The 18,566-nt window shown below is 41.1% G+C and overlaps 2 protein-coding genes across 2 annotated transcripts in view; one reads left to right on the top strand and one right to left on the bottom strand.

Moving 5' to 3' along the window:
* The window catches only part of LOC126175753 (phosphoacetylglucosamine mutase), a 135,136-nt gene extending 126,211 nt beyond the window's left edge, over positions 1 to 8,925 (top strand). Inside the window, exons 10-12 of the mRNA XM_049922718.1 lie at positions 7,727 to 7,904; positions 8,423 to 8,538; positions 8,618 to 8,925. Coding sequence (XP_049778675.1) covers positions 7,727 to 7,904; positions 8,423 to 8,538; positions 8,618 to 8,729 — 406 coding nt within the window. The 3' untranslated portion in view covers positions 8,730 to 8,925. The remainder of the gene's footprint in view (positions 1 to 7,726; positions 7,905 to 8,422; positions 8,539 to 8,617) is intronic.
* A 1,193-nt stretch (positions 8,926 to 10,118) lies between these two features.
* Positions 10,119 to 18,566, bottom strand: part of LOC126175754 (isocitrate dehydrogenase [NAD] subunit beta, mitochondrial-like) — a 46,343-nt gene continuing 37,895 nt past the window's right edge. The window contains exons 8-9 of the mRNA XM_049922720.1: positions 10,408 to 10,563; positions 10,119 to 10,324 (exon numbers count right to left, since the gene is read on the bottom strand). Coding sequence (XP_049778677.1) covers positions 10,250 to 10,324; positions 10,408 to 10,563 — 231 coding nt within the window. The 3' untranslated portion in view covers positions 10,119 to 10,249. The remainder of the gene's footprint in view (positions 10,325 to 10,407; positions 10,564 to 18,566) is intronic.

Here is an 18,566-nt window from a genome sequence, read left to right as displayed (position 1 = left end):
GACGCAGATGGTCTCCCGGCTCCTTTTGGTGAAGCTTGGTGTCTTTGCAAGTACACTGTTGCTACTTCTCTCTTGATATAGTTTGGTTTCTTGCTTTATTATACAAAATCCAACTGTTTTGTATGGCGACATCTAACATTCAGGTACAATTGGATCTTGTGCAGTACGCATTTATGGTGCCGGTGGGTTACAGTGACCATAATCAACACCGATCCTTCCGTTATTTGGCATCCTTTTCAGCATTAGCTCATAGTTGACGAGAGGACAGGTTGTCTAATAATCTATAAAAATAAGAAATGAAATAGCAAATCATAATAAAGTCGGCATCAGTATACAAACAATTACAAACCAATGATAGGTATACTTACCCGACAACATGTTCATTTCCCGAATTTTCATCTATGTCTACATTCGGATCTGGGGACTCAACAAACACATCACCTCCAATATCATCATTATAAAGAATCTCCAGCACCTCAACAAGCGAGAAACCTCTTCTAAAATGAAAAAGAGAAAATTCGTCCTTTTACTGAGTACAAGCGCCTAGCATTGCCATATGGCAAAACCGACGTTCAAATGGCCTAAACGAATGTAATTTATTTCACAGCAAGCAGTAACCTCCAAAGAATATGTATTTGAGTATTTAAAGCACAACCATACTAAAAAACAAAATTATATATTGTAAGTTACTGTGTAAATCATACTTACTCGAACTTATACTCCATTTTTCTTTGTCATTCAGCAAACGACGACTTCCAACACTGCTTACGCTGCAGAATTTAAATGTATTGTTAAAAATGTTGCATTGTTGTGATCTTTACAGTCTTGCGGAACGGAATCCAGTGCTGCCAACACTCTCGCTTCCTTGATGTCGTGGAATCAATGATTTTAAAAAAAGTGTTACAAACATTGCCATATGGCAACACACGGCACTAATGGGTTAATGCAAGTTGCCATGTCATCTGACATGGGTATCTGCCTTCTGTACGGAACAAGAAATATGGCTCAATAGGAATCAAAATCAAGTTTTATTCATTCATTTACTCTTCAAACAACAGTTGATTTTCTGTTCAAAATACTTTCATTTGTGTTTATTAACATTTCTGTACCATTGACCTAAAATCTCCAAAATTACTTTTTCATCCACATGGTTTATTGGAGTTGACATCATGTTGAAAACAATTCCAGTAGAATTCTGACTGCACATGTGGCTTCTGAGGCAGTGGTGGTGGGGGCGGATGATTGTGCAAGTTTTTGTTGCCTGTGGAAATGTGACTTTAACCCTTGAACAGACACTCCTGTGTATAAAGTGCACAAACCACAAATAAGTCTGTTGTACTGTTCCATTGTTGCTGTGAGTCCATACCTATTTCTTCATCATTGCTTCATCTGGCACATTGCTAACTTCTGCTGTCATACGTCCAATTGAGCAGCAGTAATATGAAACCAATGGCAAGCTAGGTCAGAAAAAAATGAAAGATCTGTGCAAGAAAATGACACAGATTCTGAGTTAGTTGCACAATCCCACAATGAGGCAGTTGTTTATGAGATAATTAGCAGTCAAATGCGTGGTTGGCTGTGGTCTGATGCAGCTGCACTATTTAAGGCTTCGAATGTGTCAATACTGTTGGGTAACACTTTAAGCAGCATCAGAGTGATATAATGAAAGTTTATTTTATTATTGTTTAGTTAAACACTGATACAGGTCATAAAATGAAAGTTAATCATTTTTAACTAAACTAAGATTTTGTTCCTACATGTTTATCTTTGTAACAAAAACAAAGCTACTCTTTACATGTGTACAAATATGCTGTGAGCCCTCTCGTGTTCTGCTTGAGGATTAATAAGTGTTGTGCAGTAGTGATGAGGGACCAAAGCTGGTATACCTCAGCAGAATGCCTAAGTTTTCAATAATATGATTTTGTAAATGCAGTACAACAACATACATTTCATTGTGTAGTCTCATCAATAACTTTTTAAGTTTCTCCTCCTTACAGTGATAGAAACAATGGACCTATGCAACTCCACATAAGTTTCTGCATAAAAGTAAACTGTTCACAGTACTCTAGAACAGAAGGGAATAATCATAGCAACAACAGATTTTGGCTGCTTCCCTCCACTGGAAGTTCCTAAATTTGTATTGCAACTTATAGCTGAAGGAAGATAATTTATTAAAAACCCTGTTAGAAATAAGCAGAAATAGTGACAAATATTGTTCTGTGAGAAAACAAAACTGTTGTTGTTGTTGTCGTCTTCAGTCCTGAGACTGGTTTGATGCAGCTCTCCATGCTACCCTATCCTGTGCAAGATTCATCTCCCAGTTCTTACTGCAACCCACATCCTTCTGAATCTGCTTAGTGTATTCATCTCTTGGTCTCCCTCTACAATTTTTACCCTCCACGCTGCCCTCCAATGCTAAATTTGTGATCCCTTGATGCCTCAGACCATGTCCTTCTAACCGGTCCCTTCTTTTTGTCAAGTTGCGCCACATACACCTCCCCAATTCTATTCAATACTTTATCATTAGTTATGTGATCTACCCATCTGATCTTCAGCATTCTTCTGTAGCACCACATTTCGAAAGCTTCTATTTTCTTCTTGTCCAAACTATTTATCGTTCATGTTTCACTTCCATACATGGCTACACTCCATACAAATACTTTCAGAAACGACTTCCTGACACTTAAATCTATAGTCGATGTTGACAAATTTTCAGAAACGCTTTCCTTGCCATTGCCAGTCTACATTTTATATCTTCTCTACTTCGACCATCATCAGTTATTTTGCTCCCCAAATAGCAAAACTCTTCTACTACTTTAAGTGTCTCATTTCCTAATCTAATTCCCTCAGCATCACCCAACTTAATTCGACCACATTCCATTATCCTCGTTTTGCTTTTGTTGATGTTCATCTTATATCCTCCTTTCAAGACACTGTCCATTCCGTTCAACTGCTCTTCCAAGTCCTTTGCTGTCTCTGATAGAATTTCAATGTCATCGGCGAACCTCAAAGTTTTTATTTCTTCTCCATGGATTTTAATACCTACTCCGAATTTTTCTTTTGTTTCCTTTACTGCTTGCTCAATATACAGATTGAATAACATCGGGGAGAGGCTACAACCCTGTCTCACTCCCTTCCCAACCACTGCTTCCCTTTCATGCCCCTCGACTCTTATAACTGCCATCTGGTTTCTGTACAAATTGTAAATAGCCTTTCACTCTCTGTATTTTACCCCTGCCACCTTTAGAATTTGAAAGAGAGTATTCCAGTCAACATTGTCAAAAGCTTTCTCTAAGTCTACAAATGCTAGAAATGTAGGTTTGCCTTTCCTTAATCTTTCTTCTAAGATAAGTCATAAGGTCAGTATTGCCTCATGTGTTCCAACATTTCTATGGAATCCAAACCGATCTGCCCCGAGGTCAGCTTCCACCCGTTTTTCCATTTGTCTGTAAAGAATTCGCATTAGTATTTTGCAGCTGTGACTTACTGAACTGATTGTTCGGTAATTTTCACATCTGTCCACACCTGCTTTCTTTGGGATTGGAATTATTATATTCTTCTTGAAGTTTGAGGGTATTTCGCCTATCTCATACATCTTGCTCACCAGATGGTAGAGTTTTGTCAGGACTGGTTCTCCCAAGGCCGTCAGTAGTTCTAATGGAATGTTGTCTACTCCCGGGGCCTTGTTTCGACTCAGGTCTTTCAGTGCTCTGTCAAACTCTTCACGCAGTATTGTATCTCCCATTTCGTCTTCACCTACATTCTCTTCCATTTGCAGAATATTGTCCTCAAGTACGTCGCCCTTGTATAGACCCTCTATATACTCCTTCCACCTTTCTGCTTTCCCTTCTTTGCTTAGAACTGGGTTTCCATCTGAGCTCTTGATGTTCATACAAGTGGTTCTCTTTTCTCCAAAGGTCTCTTTAATTTTCCTGTAGGCCGTATCTATCTTACCCCTAGTGAGATAAGCCTCTACATCCTTACATTTGTCCTCTAGCCATGCCTGCTTAGCCATTTTGCACTTCCTGTCGATCTCATTTTTGAGACGTCTGTATTCCTTTTTGCCTGCTTCATTTACTGCATTTTTATATTTTCTCCTTTCATCAATTAAATTCAATATTTCTTCTGTTACCCAAGGAGTTCTACTAGCCCTCGTCTTTTTACCTACTTGATCCTCTGCTGCCTTCACTACTTAATCCCTCAGAGCTACCCATTCTTCTTCTACTGTACTTCTTTCCCCCTTTCCTGTCAATTGTTATCTTATGCTGTCCCTGAAACTCTGTACAACCTCTGGTTCTTTCAGTTTATCCAGGTCCCATCTCCTTAAATTCCCACCTTTTTGCAGTTTCTTCAGTTTTAATCTACAGTTCATAACCAATAGATTGTGGTCAAAGTCCACATCTGCCCCTGGAAATGTCTTACAATTTAAAACCTGGTTCCTAAACCTCTGTCTTACCATTATATAATCTATCTGATACCTTCTAGTATCTCCAGGATTCTTCCATGTATATAACCTTCTTTCATGATTCTTGAACCAAGTGTTAGGTATGATTAAGTTATGCTCTGTGCAAAATTCTACCAGGCGACTTCCTCTTTCATTTCTTAGCCCCAATCCATATTCACCTACTAAGTTTCCTTCTCTCGCTTTTCCTACTCTTGAATTCCAGTCACCCATGACTATTAAATTTTCGTCTCCCTTCACTACCTGAATAATTTCTTTTATCTCATCATACATTTCTTCAATTTCTTCATCATCTGCAGAGCTAGTTTATAAACTTCTACTACTGTAGTAGGCGTGGGCTTCGTGTCTATCTTGGCCACAATAATGCGTTCACTATGCTGTTTGTAGTAGCTTACCCGCAAACCTATTTTTTTATTCATTATTAATCCTACTCCTGCATTACCCCTATTTGATTTTGTATTTATAACCCTGTATTCACCTGACCAAAAGTCTTGTTCCTCCTGCCACTGAACTTCACTAATTTCCACTATATCTAACTTTAACCTATCCATTTCCCTTTTTAAATTTTCTAATCTACCTGCCCGGTTAAGGGATCTGACGTTCCATGCTCCGATCCGTAGAATGCCAGTTTTCTTTTTTCTGATAACGACGTCCTCTTGAATAGTCCCCACCCGGAGATCCGAATGGGGGACTATTTTACCTCCGGAATATTTTACCCAAGAGGACGCCAGCATCATTTATCCATACAGTAAAGCTGCATGCCCTCGGGAAACATTACGGCCGTAGTTTCTCCTTGCTTTCAGCCGTTCGCAGTACCAGCACAGCAAGGCCGTTTTGGTTAATGTTGCAAGGCCAGGTCAGTCAATCATCCAGACTGTTGCCCCTGAAACTACTGAAAAGGCTGCTGCCCCTCTTCAGGAACCACACGTTTGTCTGGCCTATCAACAGATACCTCTCAGTTGTGGTTGCACCTTCGGTACGGCCATCTGTATCGCTGAGGCACGCAAGCCTCCCCACCAACGGCAAGGTCCATGGTTCATGGGAAACAAAACTAAATTGTTGAAATACCATAAATGAAATAGTGGCTGCTGCTGTAAAATTTTTTATTTTGACTTACAAAGTAACAGAGATCACAGGAATAGATCTATATTCCTTAAAAGTAGGATATTCAGTAATGATTACCAAAGAATGCATTTGGCAATATGTTATTTCAGGTAGACTGTTATGGTAAATCACCAATCATCTCCCCCCCCTCCACACACACACCTACCTGCATATTTATTTGGTGTTGTTACTTTCTTACTTTCGCTCTCAATTTGTTTACATTCTGCCAAAACTTCCATACTATATTTATTCATTATTAGATATGACATAACATTTCTCAGGTAAACAACTCTGAAATCGTGCTTCCGCAGCTCGAATCTGTCTGTCTTACATGGTAAGTACACATTTAAAGATTTCTGTTTATCTCAGGTTATGAGATCTTAAAAATTATCTTAATAATACAACTATGAAGCAGCTTGATGAGCAAATCAGAACAAAACATTCTTTTAAGGTGACAGTAGACACACTTTATTGAAGCTGCACCCAATAAAAACACTTGTCACAAGACACAGTCCACAGATCAGTGTCGAAATAATAGTTAGTACCAATCATTTCCAACTCCGAAACCAGTCTGTAGACATTGCCTGTCACTATAACAACCACTTTTCCAAATCATCTTTTTTCTTATTGTTCAATCTCCTTCCCAGTTTCCAAGTCTTTTGTTATTTACCTTTTAACTCCTTTCTTGACCACATTTTTCTGTTCCCATGGTGCTGATTCACCAAAAGTAGTATTTTTTTCATCCGAGAAAACTTTGAAATTTTCAGATTTAGTCTTTTGCTGCCTTGGTGAAGTCGGAGAAATTTCCCTTTTCATCACTGTTGCCAAAAACGGTCTTCTGTGATGAACATTACGTAAAACTCTGACACGGTCTAAGGGGACCTCACACTTCTCAGCAGGTTGATGATGTTTTTCAGGTAGCATAATGTTCTGGTTGGATTCCCCTTTAACTCACAGTTTTTTCTTGAGTTGACAACAGTTCCTTCACAGCTTTTCTTTAACATGTCCATAACAGCACTACACTGCACTAAACAAACATTTTATTAATAAACAAACATTTCCTACACCATGGAATCGTAAACTCAAACTAACAGCAATGGCTAATGTGGCAGTTCTGGGCCTCTGGCACATGACTCAGATGCATTCTTGTGGCAATTATTCGAACCACTTCCACAGTGAATATCAGGTAGCCCAGATTTAACTGAGTAGTGTTAGGCACATAGCCCACATTTTGATTAAACGATATTTTTTTCCATTTGTGGCACTTAGAATGGATTTCATTTTCAGTCTACAGTTGATAAAATGATGAGCTTACTACACGAATTTCGGAGAATGCTCTCATTGCTTCAGAATCCAGATTTAACAAGATACTGCTTTCATCAGTAGATGGCGAAGTCTGTCCTCTGAAGAGTGAAGCAAGTCGGGAAATATGTCCTGACTAAAAACTGTCAATATTTGTAATTGGTTAGGGAGTGCTTATGTTGTTTCAAGTAAGAAACGCAATTTGCTTTATGCCATTTTTTATCATTCCAGTATAAAAATGGTACACCCAGGTATTTGTGTGAGTTGACTGTTCCCAATTGTGATTCATTATATTGTAACGGCAAGATTTTACATTTCTTAACATTTGGAATTTTATCAGGATCCGACCATATATCTGTACAGCTTTGTGTATTAACTTTACACTCCTTTCATCTCGTAAGTAGTGTCAGAGGTAGTAACATGTTCATTGTGCAACTTTTGAGCTTCCAGGGATTACAACAGGACAATGCAGTGAAGTTAGAACTGATCTTGCATTGAAATTACAATACAATTTTACAACAAATTTACTGTATTAAGAAAAACAGTTTCCATAAAATATTTTGAGTTCATTTAAGTCAAATAAATATGGATAAAATGTAGTCTTCAACTTTCATTGCTTGTAACATTCCAAATATCACACTAGTAAAATTCTGAGTTTATTGATGCAACTATGGTTTTAAATGATACTAGATTGTCACATAACTAATGTACACTCAGTTGAGATAACAGGCAATGGAACTATTTTCAGACAAAACAATATAGTATGTGGACTTTACATGAAGTTACTGAAAGGACATCAAAACATTCACAGCACTGTTAAATAGCTTTTGATTCCATGTTTTTGCTTTCATGTTTTAGTAATGATGCTGCACAGCAACTGCTTGCAACCATGAAACTAATCAATCAAGCAACTGGAGATGCACTATCTGACCTCCTGCTAGTAGAGGCTGTGCTAAGTGCACGTGGATGGTCTGTTATGGACTGGGCTGCAGCCTATACAGATTTGCCTAACAAGCTACTCAAGGTCACTGTCAAGGTGAGAAATATTTATTACCTGTTGTCCATTAATGATTTAAACTTCATGTGAGTGGATTAGTAAAGCAAACAGCCAAGGAGAAGATATAACTGTGGGAAGGACATATCACCCTTCTAAGCATTTGGTAGTGAATGCCATTTATAGTTACTCAAGTAAAACTTACATCCCTCTGCAGTCTAAAAGTTACAGTAAAAAATTTACCCAATGAAATACTAAATCATTAATTGCAGCAGTACAAACGACAACTGTGATAATTTTTGACATTTCCACTGAGACAGATATGTAAAAAGCACCTTTAGCAATAACATGATGTCAAGTCAGTTCTCAACGTTTGAAAATACAATTTTCTGAACACAGAAGTTGGCCTATGTTTAACATCAGTTCAAATTTTGGTCCCCCTTCACCTACTACAGCAACTTTTGAGTTAAGGATTGATTTGTCATGCTAGTTTTTCAACAAGTAACACACTATCTACACTCTTTTGAGGCAAGGTTACATTGTATTTGGTGTTATCATAGGATCGTAATTTAATCAAGACTGCTGATGCTGAGCGGAAATGTGTATCACCTTTGGGTCTTCAAGACAAAGTGGATCAGCTTGTATCTCAGTACCCCAGTGGAAGGGCTTTCATTCGGTGAGTATAATTTAATAGTTGTTAATTTTGGGAGTCCATACTGTTTCAGATTTTCAGTGTTTTTGTGAATTACTTGCAGGCCTTCTGGCACAGAGGATGTTGTCCGTGTTTATGCTGAGGCTGATACTAGAGAACATTGTGATGAACTGGCTCAAAAAGTGGCTGAAGCTGTTTCAGAGTTCACAGTTTGAATGTGATTAATCAGAATATTGTGGAATAAAATTCTGAATATCAATTGTGTAGCTTCCTTTTCCTGATGTGAAAGATCAGTGTTAAGTGTGGGTAACATTAAAAATGTTATGCAGTCAAACACCTATTTTACATTTTCATGTGGTCCAGGTTTAAAAAACACAAAATTGAGGAAATGATTAAAATTATCAATCCTCTCCAATAATTTGTATAAAATTTAAGTGAAAGAAATTAAATGTACAGTACAATGTTTAAGCAATAATTTTTGGTAATGCATTTCATTACATGCTGTTACAGCAAAAATTGATTGATTGAGGGGAGGTTATCAGTCCCATGGTTACGAAGTTACACACTAAAGAGAGAGGGAGGAGTAAATGAGGAAGTTAAGACACATACAGGAACAGCAAAAAATTGAAACTGGTGTCTGGGTAAAAGGTAATAGGGCTATTTACCAACAATTACATATTCAAAACACGCATTTGAGAGATCATCCTTTTTGCTCCCCAGAAAAAAAGCAAAAACTGATGAACACGTTAAATTAAACCAAAAACATCACTGCAGCTAAGTGGTTAAAGCATAAATGTGGACATCTGCTTAATGGCAAACTTTGTCACTGTTGAATTCACACCACAACCTTATTAGAAGTTGGCTCATTGAATTTCTGTCACTGTGTAAGTTTGAAAGCAAGCTCAGATGCTACAGTTCTCCTTCATGGATCAAAGTATGTATGTAGTTGCTGCAACTGTATGTCAAATTTGAACAGGAAAGTCTTTAAAATGTGCTATTGCAAAACCCTTGTTCTATTTCTGTCTGACATCTCTCTCATAGCACATCATCTGCATGAAAAATATATTTCCAACACTTCAGAAATGCTTTTATCCCTACCTGCACATCCAGGGGAAGAGCTCATTTTGTGTGTTGGTAGCACTGGCTATTGGGTGAGTTCACTAGCTAGAAATGGACTACATTTCCTCTATTACGAGCGAGCATATTCTTCGAGACTTGGTCTTTATTAATATTGTTGCTGAATACATTACATAGGAAATACATGCAAAAAGGTGAGACTGAGTTTAAGTGACACAAGAAAAGACAGTGGCTGGGCTCCTTCACCACATACCAGCTCGTGTGTCAACTCTGTTTTTCTGTTACCTGGCGGTAGTTTTATCCTGATTGCAACACCAATTGTTGATTATGCCAGCATTTCCCCTCTCCAAAACGGCCTAAAATATTTCCTTAACTCTGGCACCACTTGTGTTACTTGTTTACTCCCATCGTCAATAGCAAGGAGTGTAAAATCGGGAAATTTTTAGCATTTATCTTATTGGTTTTTCACAGGAGGCTACAAATTTATGGTGTAGAATCATGAAAAATGTACAATCTGAGTTCCACTATAGTTTACATTTTCAGTTTTTAATCAGAAACTAACATTTACAAAAGCATGGGGACAGACAACTTTGACCCCTAATTTACATGCAGGTAGCAGGTACAATTTCAAATAAATAATTATATATACACACACAAGTCAGCCTAAGTTTGCAATCACAGCATAAGTGAATTCATTTGTTGTTGACTGGCCACCAATATCCTTTGTTTTTACCTGAAATTAGGAACAAGGAAATGTTACTATATCACATTTATTTCATTGATGTATTTAATTCTAATAAACTATTACAGTAATACCTTCCCATCTTGGAGTACATGGTTAACTGCATTACGTATCATTTCACTGTAAGTATGAAGATTAACATGACTCAACATCTTTGCTGCACATAACAACATTGCTGTGGGATTTGCAACATTTTTGCCCACTGCTTCAGAAAAAGTGTGCCTTGCACCCTGGAAAATTCAAAATAACAACAAATATTACATCGCTGGTTCTTTACTTAACAGTTACTGGGATCCAATATCTGGTCTACCCTGAGGGCAATCACGTTGGAAAACAATATTAATGAATTTTAGTCTAAAGATAATTTTTAATGAGGTAAGTTACATTTCTTTCTACAGCCAAACAAACAGAAGATTTTATACTGGTACCGATATGTGGATGACATCAATTGCTTGATTGATGAAACAGACACCCGAATAAAACAATTACACAGTTCATCCAAAAATAAAATTCACCATTGAGACAGAAAAGGAAATGAAACTTAATTTCTTAGACGTCAACAAACAAGTACATCAACTCCAACCAACCCTAAGCACAATAACTCAAGTATGCTACATAGGCTCAACAGAACTCAACTAAACACGATATACCGAATTGCCAAAGATAATGGGTACAACACACAAATGATAAACTTAACCACAAACAAATCATCAGCAACAACAGATAACCAAGAACACAAATTACAGACAAACACCCTACAAAGAGGACAGCATGCACATACTAACATACAGTAACAAAAACGTCCATGGGGGAAAATATACAGAAGAAACAAGGGCAACAAATATCATTCCACACAAATAACAGTACAGAAAAATCTAAGCACTTAGAACACGCCAGGAGACAAATTCTCCAAAGCAGGAATCTATCAGTTAACTCTTAGATCACTAAGAAGTGATAGTACACACACTCCACTTTTTCAGATCATCTAATACAAGAAAACAACCACCCAAATAACATGGAGACTGATCTTAAGACCCTCAGAGGAAGCAAGTCTATCAAAAACTCACAAGAGAGAACTATCACATGGAATAATACAAGGAAAGAGAGCCCTGAATGAAAACACAAAACTATGCAACAAAACACTGTTTGGAACACTCAATGGACTATACAAAGGCACCTCCCCACATAAAACATAACAGCCTAAAAAAGGAAAAACCTTTTGTTTTCTCGGTTCCCTCCCCACCCTTTTTCCAGCTCTCTACAAACACAAGAACAATGATGAACAACTGAGCAGCAGCAACAACAACATAACATCTCTCTCAGAGATGTTCGCAACATTTTGTTTAACTGCATGTGAAGTGAACTAATGAGCACAAATTCTGTGAAAAACTGTGTGGGAACAGTACACTGAATAGCCACTGATAGAGACACCCACCAGACATGCAACAGGACGAAAATACGTAAGTACATAAACGCACATATCCTCTACCCATGAAACAGTTCTTGATAAATATGCATTAATTTTCTTCATGGCTAGTTTGCAGACGACATGCCATCAAAAAATGACAAAAAAGTGTAAAATAATGCAGCTCATTTAGCGATTTAATTTTAAGGTGAGCAACAAAGCAAAGCAAATTGCACATATAGCAATTATTAGGCCTACAACAGTTAAATTATTATAAATTTCATATTATACTTTACAAATCTGAGCCACAGAAGGACACGTGTCGAAACATGTCTGGATAAATACAAAAATAAACAAATTGTGCTTGCATAAGGCTGATTTTCAAAACAACCCAATATTATATCGAGAAGTTTGCCTTCTTTGCAGCAGTCTTCTACCTTTTCCCATCCTTCCCTCCTTTCTCCTCCTGCTCACTTCGACGCTGCAATCCCAATCTCTCCGTTCAAAATCAACTGACATGGAGAGAATATCTGCCAACATCTTATTAAAGCATTCTGTGAGACCATTCATCTGTGGATGGTATACAATTTTTATCCTGTAGGTAATGTTGCAACATGAAATTACCTCACACTATTCTTTCCTACAACCAGATATCCTCCTACGAGGTTCTCTGTGCTTCGAAGTGATGTCCTCTACAAGAAACATTGCAATTGCCAGAGCTTTGGAAGTCAGCACAACTTTGGTGACAGTACAATGCGAAGTAGTTAGCTGAGGCTATTATCCACTGATTTCTGTTTGTTAACTTCAGAAATGTGACCAAGAAGTCGATTACAATTAAATGAAATGGTGCTGCTGTAGGCAGAATTGGTACCCCAGAGGTAAATGTGACATATAAATCCATTGCTTGCATTCCTCACAGTGGCTAATGACCAGTATAAACCTGGCCAGAGTCCCAGGTGGCCACATGTTTGAGCACTATGAAATAAGTTCACGGCAGCTGGTTGTAGATGAGCTGCAATATTTAGCAATCATTTCCATCCGTCTGTTCTTCTAAACAATGTTCTGTATATTTATCGGAATCTCCTTTGGTCATTTCCTCATTCTTACTGAAAGACTTCAATGATTTTCAGCATTGCTGGATCTTCTCTCTGTTCAGCAGCAATGTCATTTAATGCAGTGAGCTGGGATTTCATGTACGCTGCTGTATTTCTCGAATGGATTCCTTGAAAGGTAGTCAGTGTCCTTGTGTTTGTGTCTGTGTCTGCTTCCATATACCATTCTGATGCTGAATTCCTGAAGCCTCAGAGCCACTTGTAACACCTACATCGATTAGAAGTAGATTTGGACTACGTAACTATGTATCTGTTATTATGAAGTGTTTGTACTTTGTTAGTTGAGGTCATTGATGTGTGACAGGAAATTTAAAGTTCACAATGTATATAGGGAAAAAGTTAAATGATGTGTAAAATAATGAAATTTTATAATATATGTATGTTCACAAAGAAAAATTTGTATATTGGAAGTTGGTTCATGCTTAGGGAACATGTATTGTGAAATGTAAAAGATAAGGGAAGCCCCTCCGCAACAGAAGTGGCTTGGCGCAATGTAAAAGGTGGTTTTGGTGGTCGATCTGGGCTGCTCCTTGGTGTGAACAGTACGCAGTCAGTGTCTAGCCATTGTACGGTACACGTGCGAACCCATGGATGAAGGGTATCACACGGATGCCATATTCCTTGACTTCTGGAAAGTGTTTGACTCGGTGCCCCATTGCAGACTAAGGTACAAGCATATGGGATTGGTTCCCAAATATGTGAGTGGCTCTAAGACTTCTTAAGTAATAGAACCCAGTACGCTGTCCTCGATGGTGAGTGTTCATCGGAGGCAGGGGTATCATCTGGAGTGCCCCAGGGAAGTGTGGTAGGTCCGCTGTTGTTTTCTATCTACATAATTGATCTTTTGGATAGGGTGGATAGCAATGTGCGGCTGTTTGCTGATGATGCTGTGGTGTACGGGAAGGTGTTGTCGTTGAGTGACTGTAGGAGGATACAAGATGACTTGGACATGATTTGTGACTGGTGTAAAGAATACTCCATTAGTAGTGTAGTGCTTGACAGTCATGTCGATTAAATATTTGGGTGTAACATTGCAGAGCGATATGAAGTGGGACAAGCATGTAATGGCAGTTGTGGGGAAGACTGATAGTTGTCTTCAGTTCATTGGTAGAATTTGGGATGATGTGGTTCATCTGTAAAGGAGACCGCTTATAAAATACTAATACGACCTAGTCTTGAGTACTGCTCGAGCATTTGGGATCCCTATCAGGTCAGATTGAGGGAAGATATATAAGCAATTCAGAGGCGGGCTGCTAGATTTGTTACTGGTAGGTATGATCATCACGCGAGTGTTACAGAAACGCTTCAGGAACTCGGGTGGGAGCCTCTGGAGGAAAGGAGGCGTTCTTTTCGTGAATCGCTACTAGGAAATTTAGAGAACCAGCATTTGAGGCTGACTGCAGTAAAATTTTACTGCCGCCAACTTATATTTCACGGAAAGACCACAAAGATAAGAGAGATTAGGGTTCGTACAGAGGCATATAGGCAGTCATTTTTTCCCTCGTTCTGTTTGGGATTGGAACAGGGAGAGAATACGCTAGTTGTGGTACGAGGTACCTCCGCCACACACCATATGGTATTGCGGAGTATGTATGTAGATGTAGACATCGAAAGTTGGTTGGATTGGAGAAGGGACCAAACCACGCGGTCACCAGTCCCTCTGACCTTCGAATGACTAAAACAGATAAAACCTCACACTATAAGAGGGAACTACAATGGCCATAAAATTACAAATTATTGACAGAGAAGGAAGGAAGAAGGCAGAAGAAGAGAGGAAAGAATGAAAGGAGTGGGAAGGCACAGGGTAGGGGTCAACCACGAAGCCCAGTCGAAGCCAGTCCAATAGGGGTGAAGGGGAGAGCAAGATTGCCGCCTCCACCCACCGATAAGGTTGAAGGTCCCACCCTTAAATAAAGCGATAAAAACCCTCATGACGAAGACATTGTAAAACTAGATCAGCTAACGCCAGGGGAAAGTCAGGAAAGCTAAAAGTCCGCCGCAGGGCGGCTAAGTCGGGAAGCCCAGTAAGAGGTGAACCACAGTCAATATTGACCCACAACGACAGAGAGGGGGTCTTCACGATAGAGGAGATAACCATCAGTCAGCCAAGTATAGCCGATGTGAAGCCGGCAAAGGACGACAGAGGCTTTATGGACGGTCTTAAGGAGGACCGCCACATAGCTGTAGAATCCTTTATCGGCCTGAGCTTGTTCGGCGAAGAAAGAGAGTGCCATTCTGCATTTCAAAGTCACAAAACCTGACAATGTAATGCCGAGTGAATGTCTATTTCTGGAATGCCATTAGCAAGACATGGCCCATTAGTAGCCAATTTACCCAGTCGATCGGCAAGTTCATTGCAAAGGATCCCAACATGGCCTGGGGTCCAAATGAAAACCACTGAGCATCCACATTGATCAAGGAGAGAAAGGGAGTCCTGGATAGCTATGACCAACGGGTGGCGAGGACAGCACTGGACGATAGCATGCAAACTGCTCACTACAGATAATGAAGGACAGTCCTGAGCAGAAACGGACACGGTCCAGTGCGTGCAACATGGCTACCAATTCTGCAGTAAAAACACTACAGCCATCTGGCAAGGAACGAAGTTCTGTGTGTCTCACATAGGTGTAAGCATAAGCAGTGTGACCAGCAACCATGGAGCCATCAGTACAAATCACTGCGGAGACAGTAGAATTGGTGGCGATGGACCTCCGGAGGGACAGAATCCTTTGAATTGATGGAGAGATCAAGACAGAGCTGTGGCCGAGAGACGCACCACGGAGGGGTACGTGCGTCAGCGGAGAAAAGAGGTGGTAAAGGGAAGTGCTGGAGCTCAGAAAAGAGTGACCAAATGCGGGCAGCCATGGTAAACCCACATCGGGGCCGCCGCTGCAGGAAGTTTGATCTCCGTGTCTGTATAAAGGAGACCATAATTAGGGTGCTTCAGTGCGCAGCGAATTCAGAGCGCATAAGATATCAGCTGTTGTCGGCAGAAAACTCGCAGCGGTGGAATCCCCGCCTACGTGAGAAGGCTAATCACAGGGTTAGTCCGGAAGGCACCAGTCACAAGTCGGAACCCACAATGGTGGATGGGATCTAGTATCTGCAATGTCGAAGGTGATGCAGAACCATAGACAGGGCGCCCATAGTCTAAACAAGACTGGACCAGCACTTTTTGCAATCGCAGGAGAATAGAGCGGTCTGCACCCCAGGTGGTACTGCACAGACATCCAAGAACACTGAGATGTAACCAACATGTGCTCTTCAGCTGGTGAAGATGAGGGAGCCATGTCAACAGCGCATCAAAGACCAGATTAAAAAAACGATGGGTGTCCACCAGCATACAAAGAGGTGGGGGGGGACTGTCTGCCCAGCAGCTGCCACCAGTCCATTAGTGGCGACGAGAAAGAGAGGGACGCTCAGCATAGAACCCTGTGGAACCCCATTTTCTTGCCAATGGGAAGTGCTGTAAGAGGAACCAACTTTGACACAGAAAGAGTGACAGGAAAGAAAGTTATGGATAAAATCGGGCAGAGCACACGAAGGCCCCAGTGGTGGCGCCAGGTGGTGTCTTATGCTTTATGCAGGTTAAAAAAAACTGCAATGAGGTGTTGTCAATGGGCAAAAGCCGACCGGATAGCAGACTCCAGGTGGACTGTTATCCACTGTAGATCGGCCACAGCGAAAACCACCTTGAGTCGATGACAAATGGTTACGGGATTCAAGAATCCAAACCAGCAGCCGACTCACCAGGCATTCAAGGAGCTCGCAGAGAGAGTTGGTAAGGCTAATTGGATGGTAGCTATCCAACTGAAGAGGTGGCTTCCCAGGCTTCAACACTGGAATAACAATGCTTTCCTGCCATTCGGTAGGAAATACCCCCTCGCTCCACAGGGGGTTGAGAAGGGTCAGTGTACGACGGTGGCCAGCCACCGCTAAGTGTTGGAGCATTTGATTATGTATCTGATCTGGTCCAGGAGCCACGATGGGACGGAGGGGGAGGGCGCTGGCGGATTCCCACTCGCAAAGTTGGGTATTATATGGCTCCAAGCAGCGAGAAACGAATGACAAAGGCAGTCATTCGGAGCGCTCATGGATACTGAGTCGATGCAGAGGCTTGGGCAAAGTGTTGAGCGAAATGCTCTGTGACAAAGTTCGGACAGGTAAGGACAACACCATGCACAGAAATTCCTGCAACGCCGGTAGGACGATGATGGCCAAGTTTCATCTGAACCTGTGAAGAGGGAGTGTGCGGTCCTATGTCAGCCACATATCATTCCCAGCAACTCTGTTTCTGAAATTTGATTTGGTAATGGGCCCGGGCGCAAAATCGTTTAAAGACCAGAAGGAGAGCAGTAGAATGGTGCCACTTGAAGCGTTTAAGAACACTGTGGCGGTCTTTTATGGCCACAGCAATTTCTGGAGTCCACCAAGGGACCGTCTTCCGATGGGGGAACCAGAGGAAGAAGGAATGGCTGAAACAGCTGCGGCAACAATGGCGGCAGTCAAAGTCTGTGTAGACTGATCAATACTACTGTGCGGTAGTATAGGGAGATGGTAGCAGAGGAGAAGGCATCCCAATCAACTTTAGAGAAGGCCCACCTGGGAGGGTGATGGAGCGAGATATACTGAAGGAAGGTCAAAACAATTGGGTAATGATCACTGCCACGAGTCATCATGTACACCCACTGAATGGAGGGAAAAAGGCCAGGACTGCAAATGGAAAGGTCAATGGCAGAGAAAGTTCCGCGTGCCACAATAAAGTGTGTGGGAGTGACAGTGTTTACGAGACAGAGATCAAGCCCTGCCAGAACAGCTTCAACTGTCCTGCCCAGGGCAGTAGTCTGTGACTACCCCAAAGAGGGTTGTGGGCATTAAAGTCCCCTAGAAGCAAGAAGGGAGTTGCTGAAGGGTGGTTAGGGCAAGGGATGCGGGGTGGCCTGTCAGGCAGGATATAGAGACTACAGATTGTGATTAGAGTGGCCAGATGGACCCTGACAGCAACTGCTTCCAGAGTGGTATGGAGGGCAACCCATTTACTAACAATGTCCTTGCAGACCAAGGTACAAACACCACCAGAAGCCTGCAAGAGGCCAATTTAGTTCCGACAGAAAGCGTTGAACCCACGAATGGTGGGCGAGTAAAAATTGACAAAATGGGTCTCCTGGAGAGCAATGCAAGCAGCAAAGTAGGAGGAAAGAAGGGGGCTGCAATTCTGGGAGGTGATGCAAATAGCCATTACAATTCCACTGGAGGATTCTCAAGCTGGAGTCCAAATGGGAAGCAAATGGACTGAAGCCAGTCACGCCACTGAGTCGCCATCCATCACCAATGAAGATGGGGGTAATGTCCATATACGAGGAGTTAGACTCTGTTGGTTCATTGGCTGGAGGAGGGGAAGTCAGCACCTCAGGGAGGTACTGGAGGGACCTTGCCTTTGTTCTTGTGTTTCTGCTTCTTCTCTTGTGAAGGAAGTGAAGGGCAGACTGCAGCGAGGTCGGGCACAGAATTACGCCTGGCCATCTTGGTGCCCACCAGCCGCGGAGTGCGCGTGCAGCCCATGTGGAGCTGCAGATCGCCTTTCAGGGGAGTGCAGGGAAGGGGAGCTCTGGGAAGGAGCTCCAGTAGCGGTGGCTCCCAAAGAAGGGGAGCACTTCTGCGGTAGGGGAGGAGTAGCAGCACCCGAAGGGGTGGGTATTATGGGTACTGATGTGGT

Source organism: Schistocerca cancellata, chromosome 3, assembly GCF_023864275.1.
Source record: "Schistocerca cancellata isolate TAMUIC-IGC-003103 chromosome 3, iqSchCanc2.1, whole genome shotgun sequence".
Lineage (NCBI taxonomy): Eukaryota > Metazoa > Arthropoda > Insecta > Orthoptera > Acrididae > Schistocerca > Schistocerca cancellata.
This window is presented reverse-complemented; position numbering and strand designations above follow the sequence as displayed.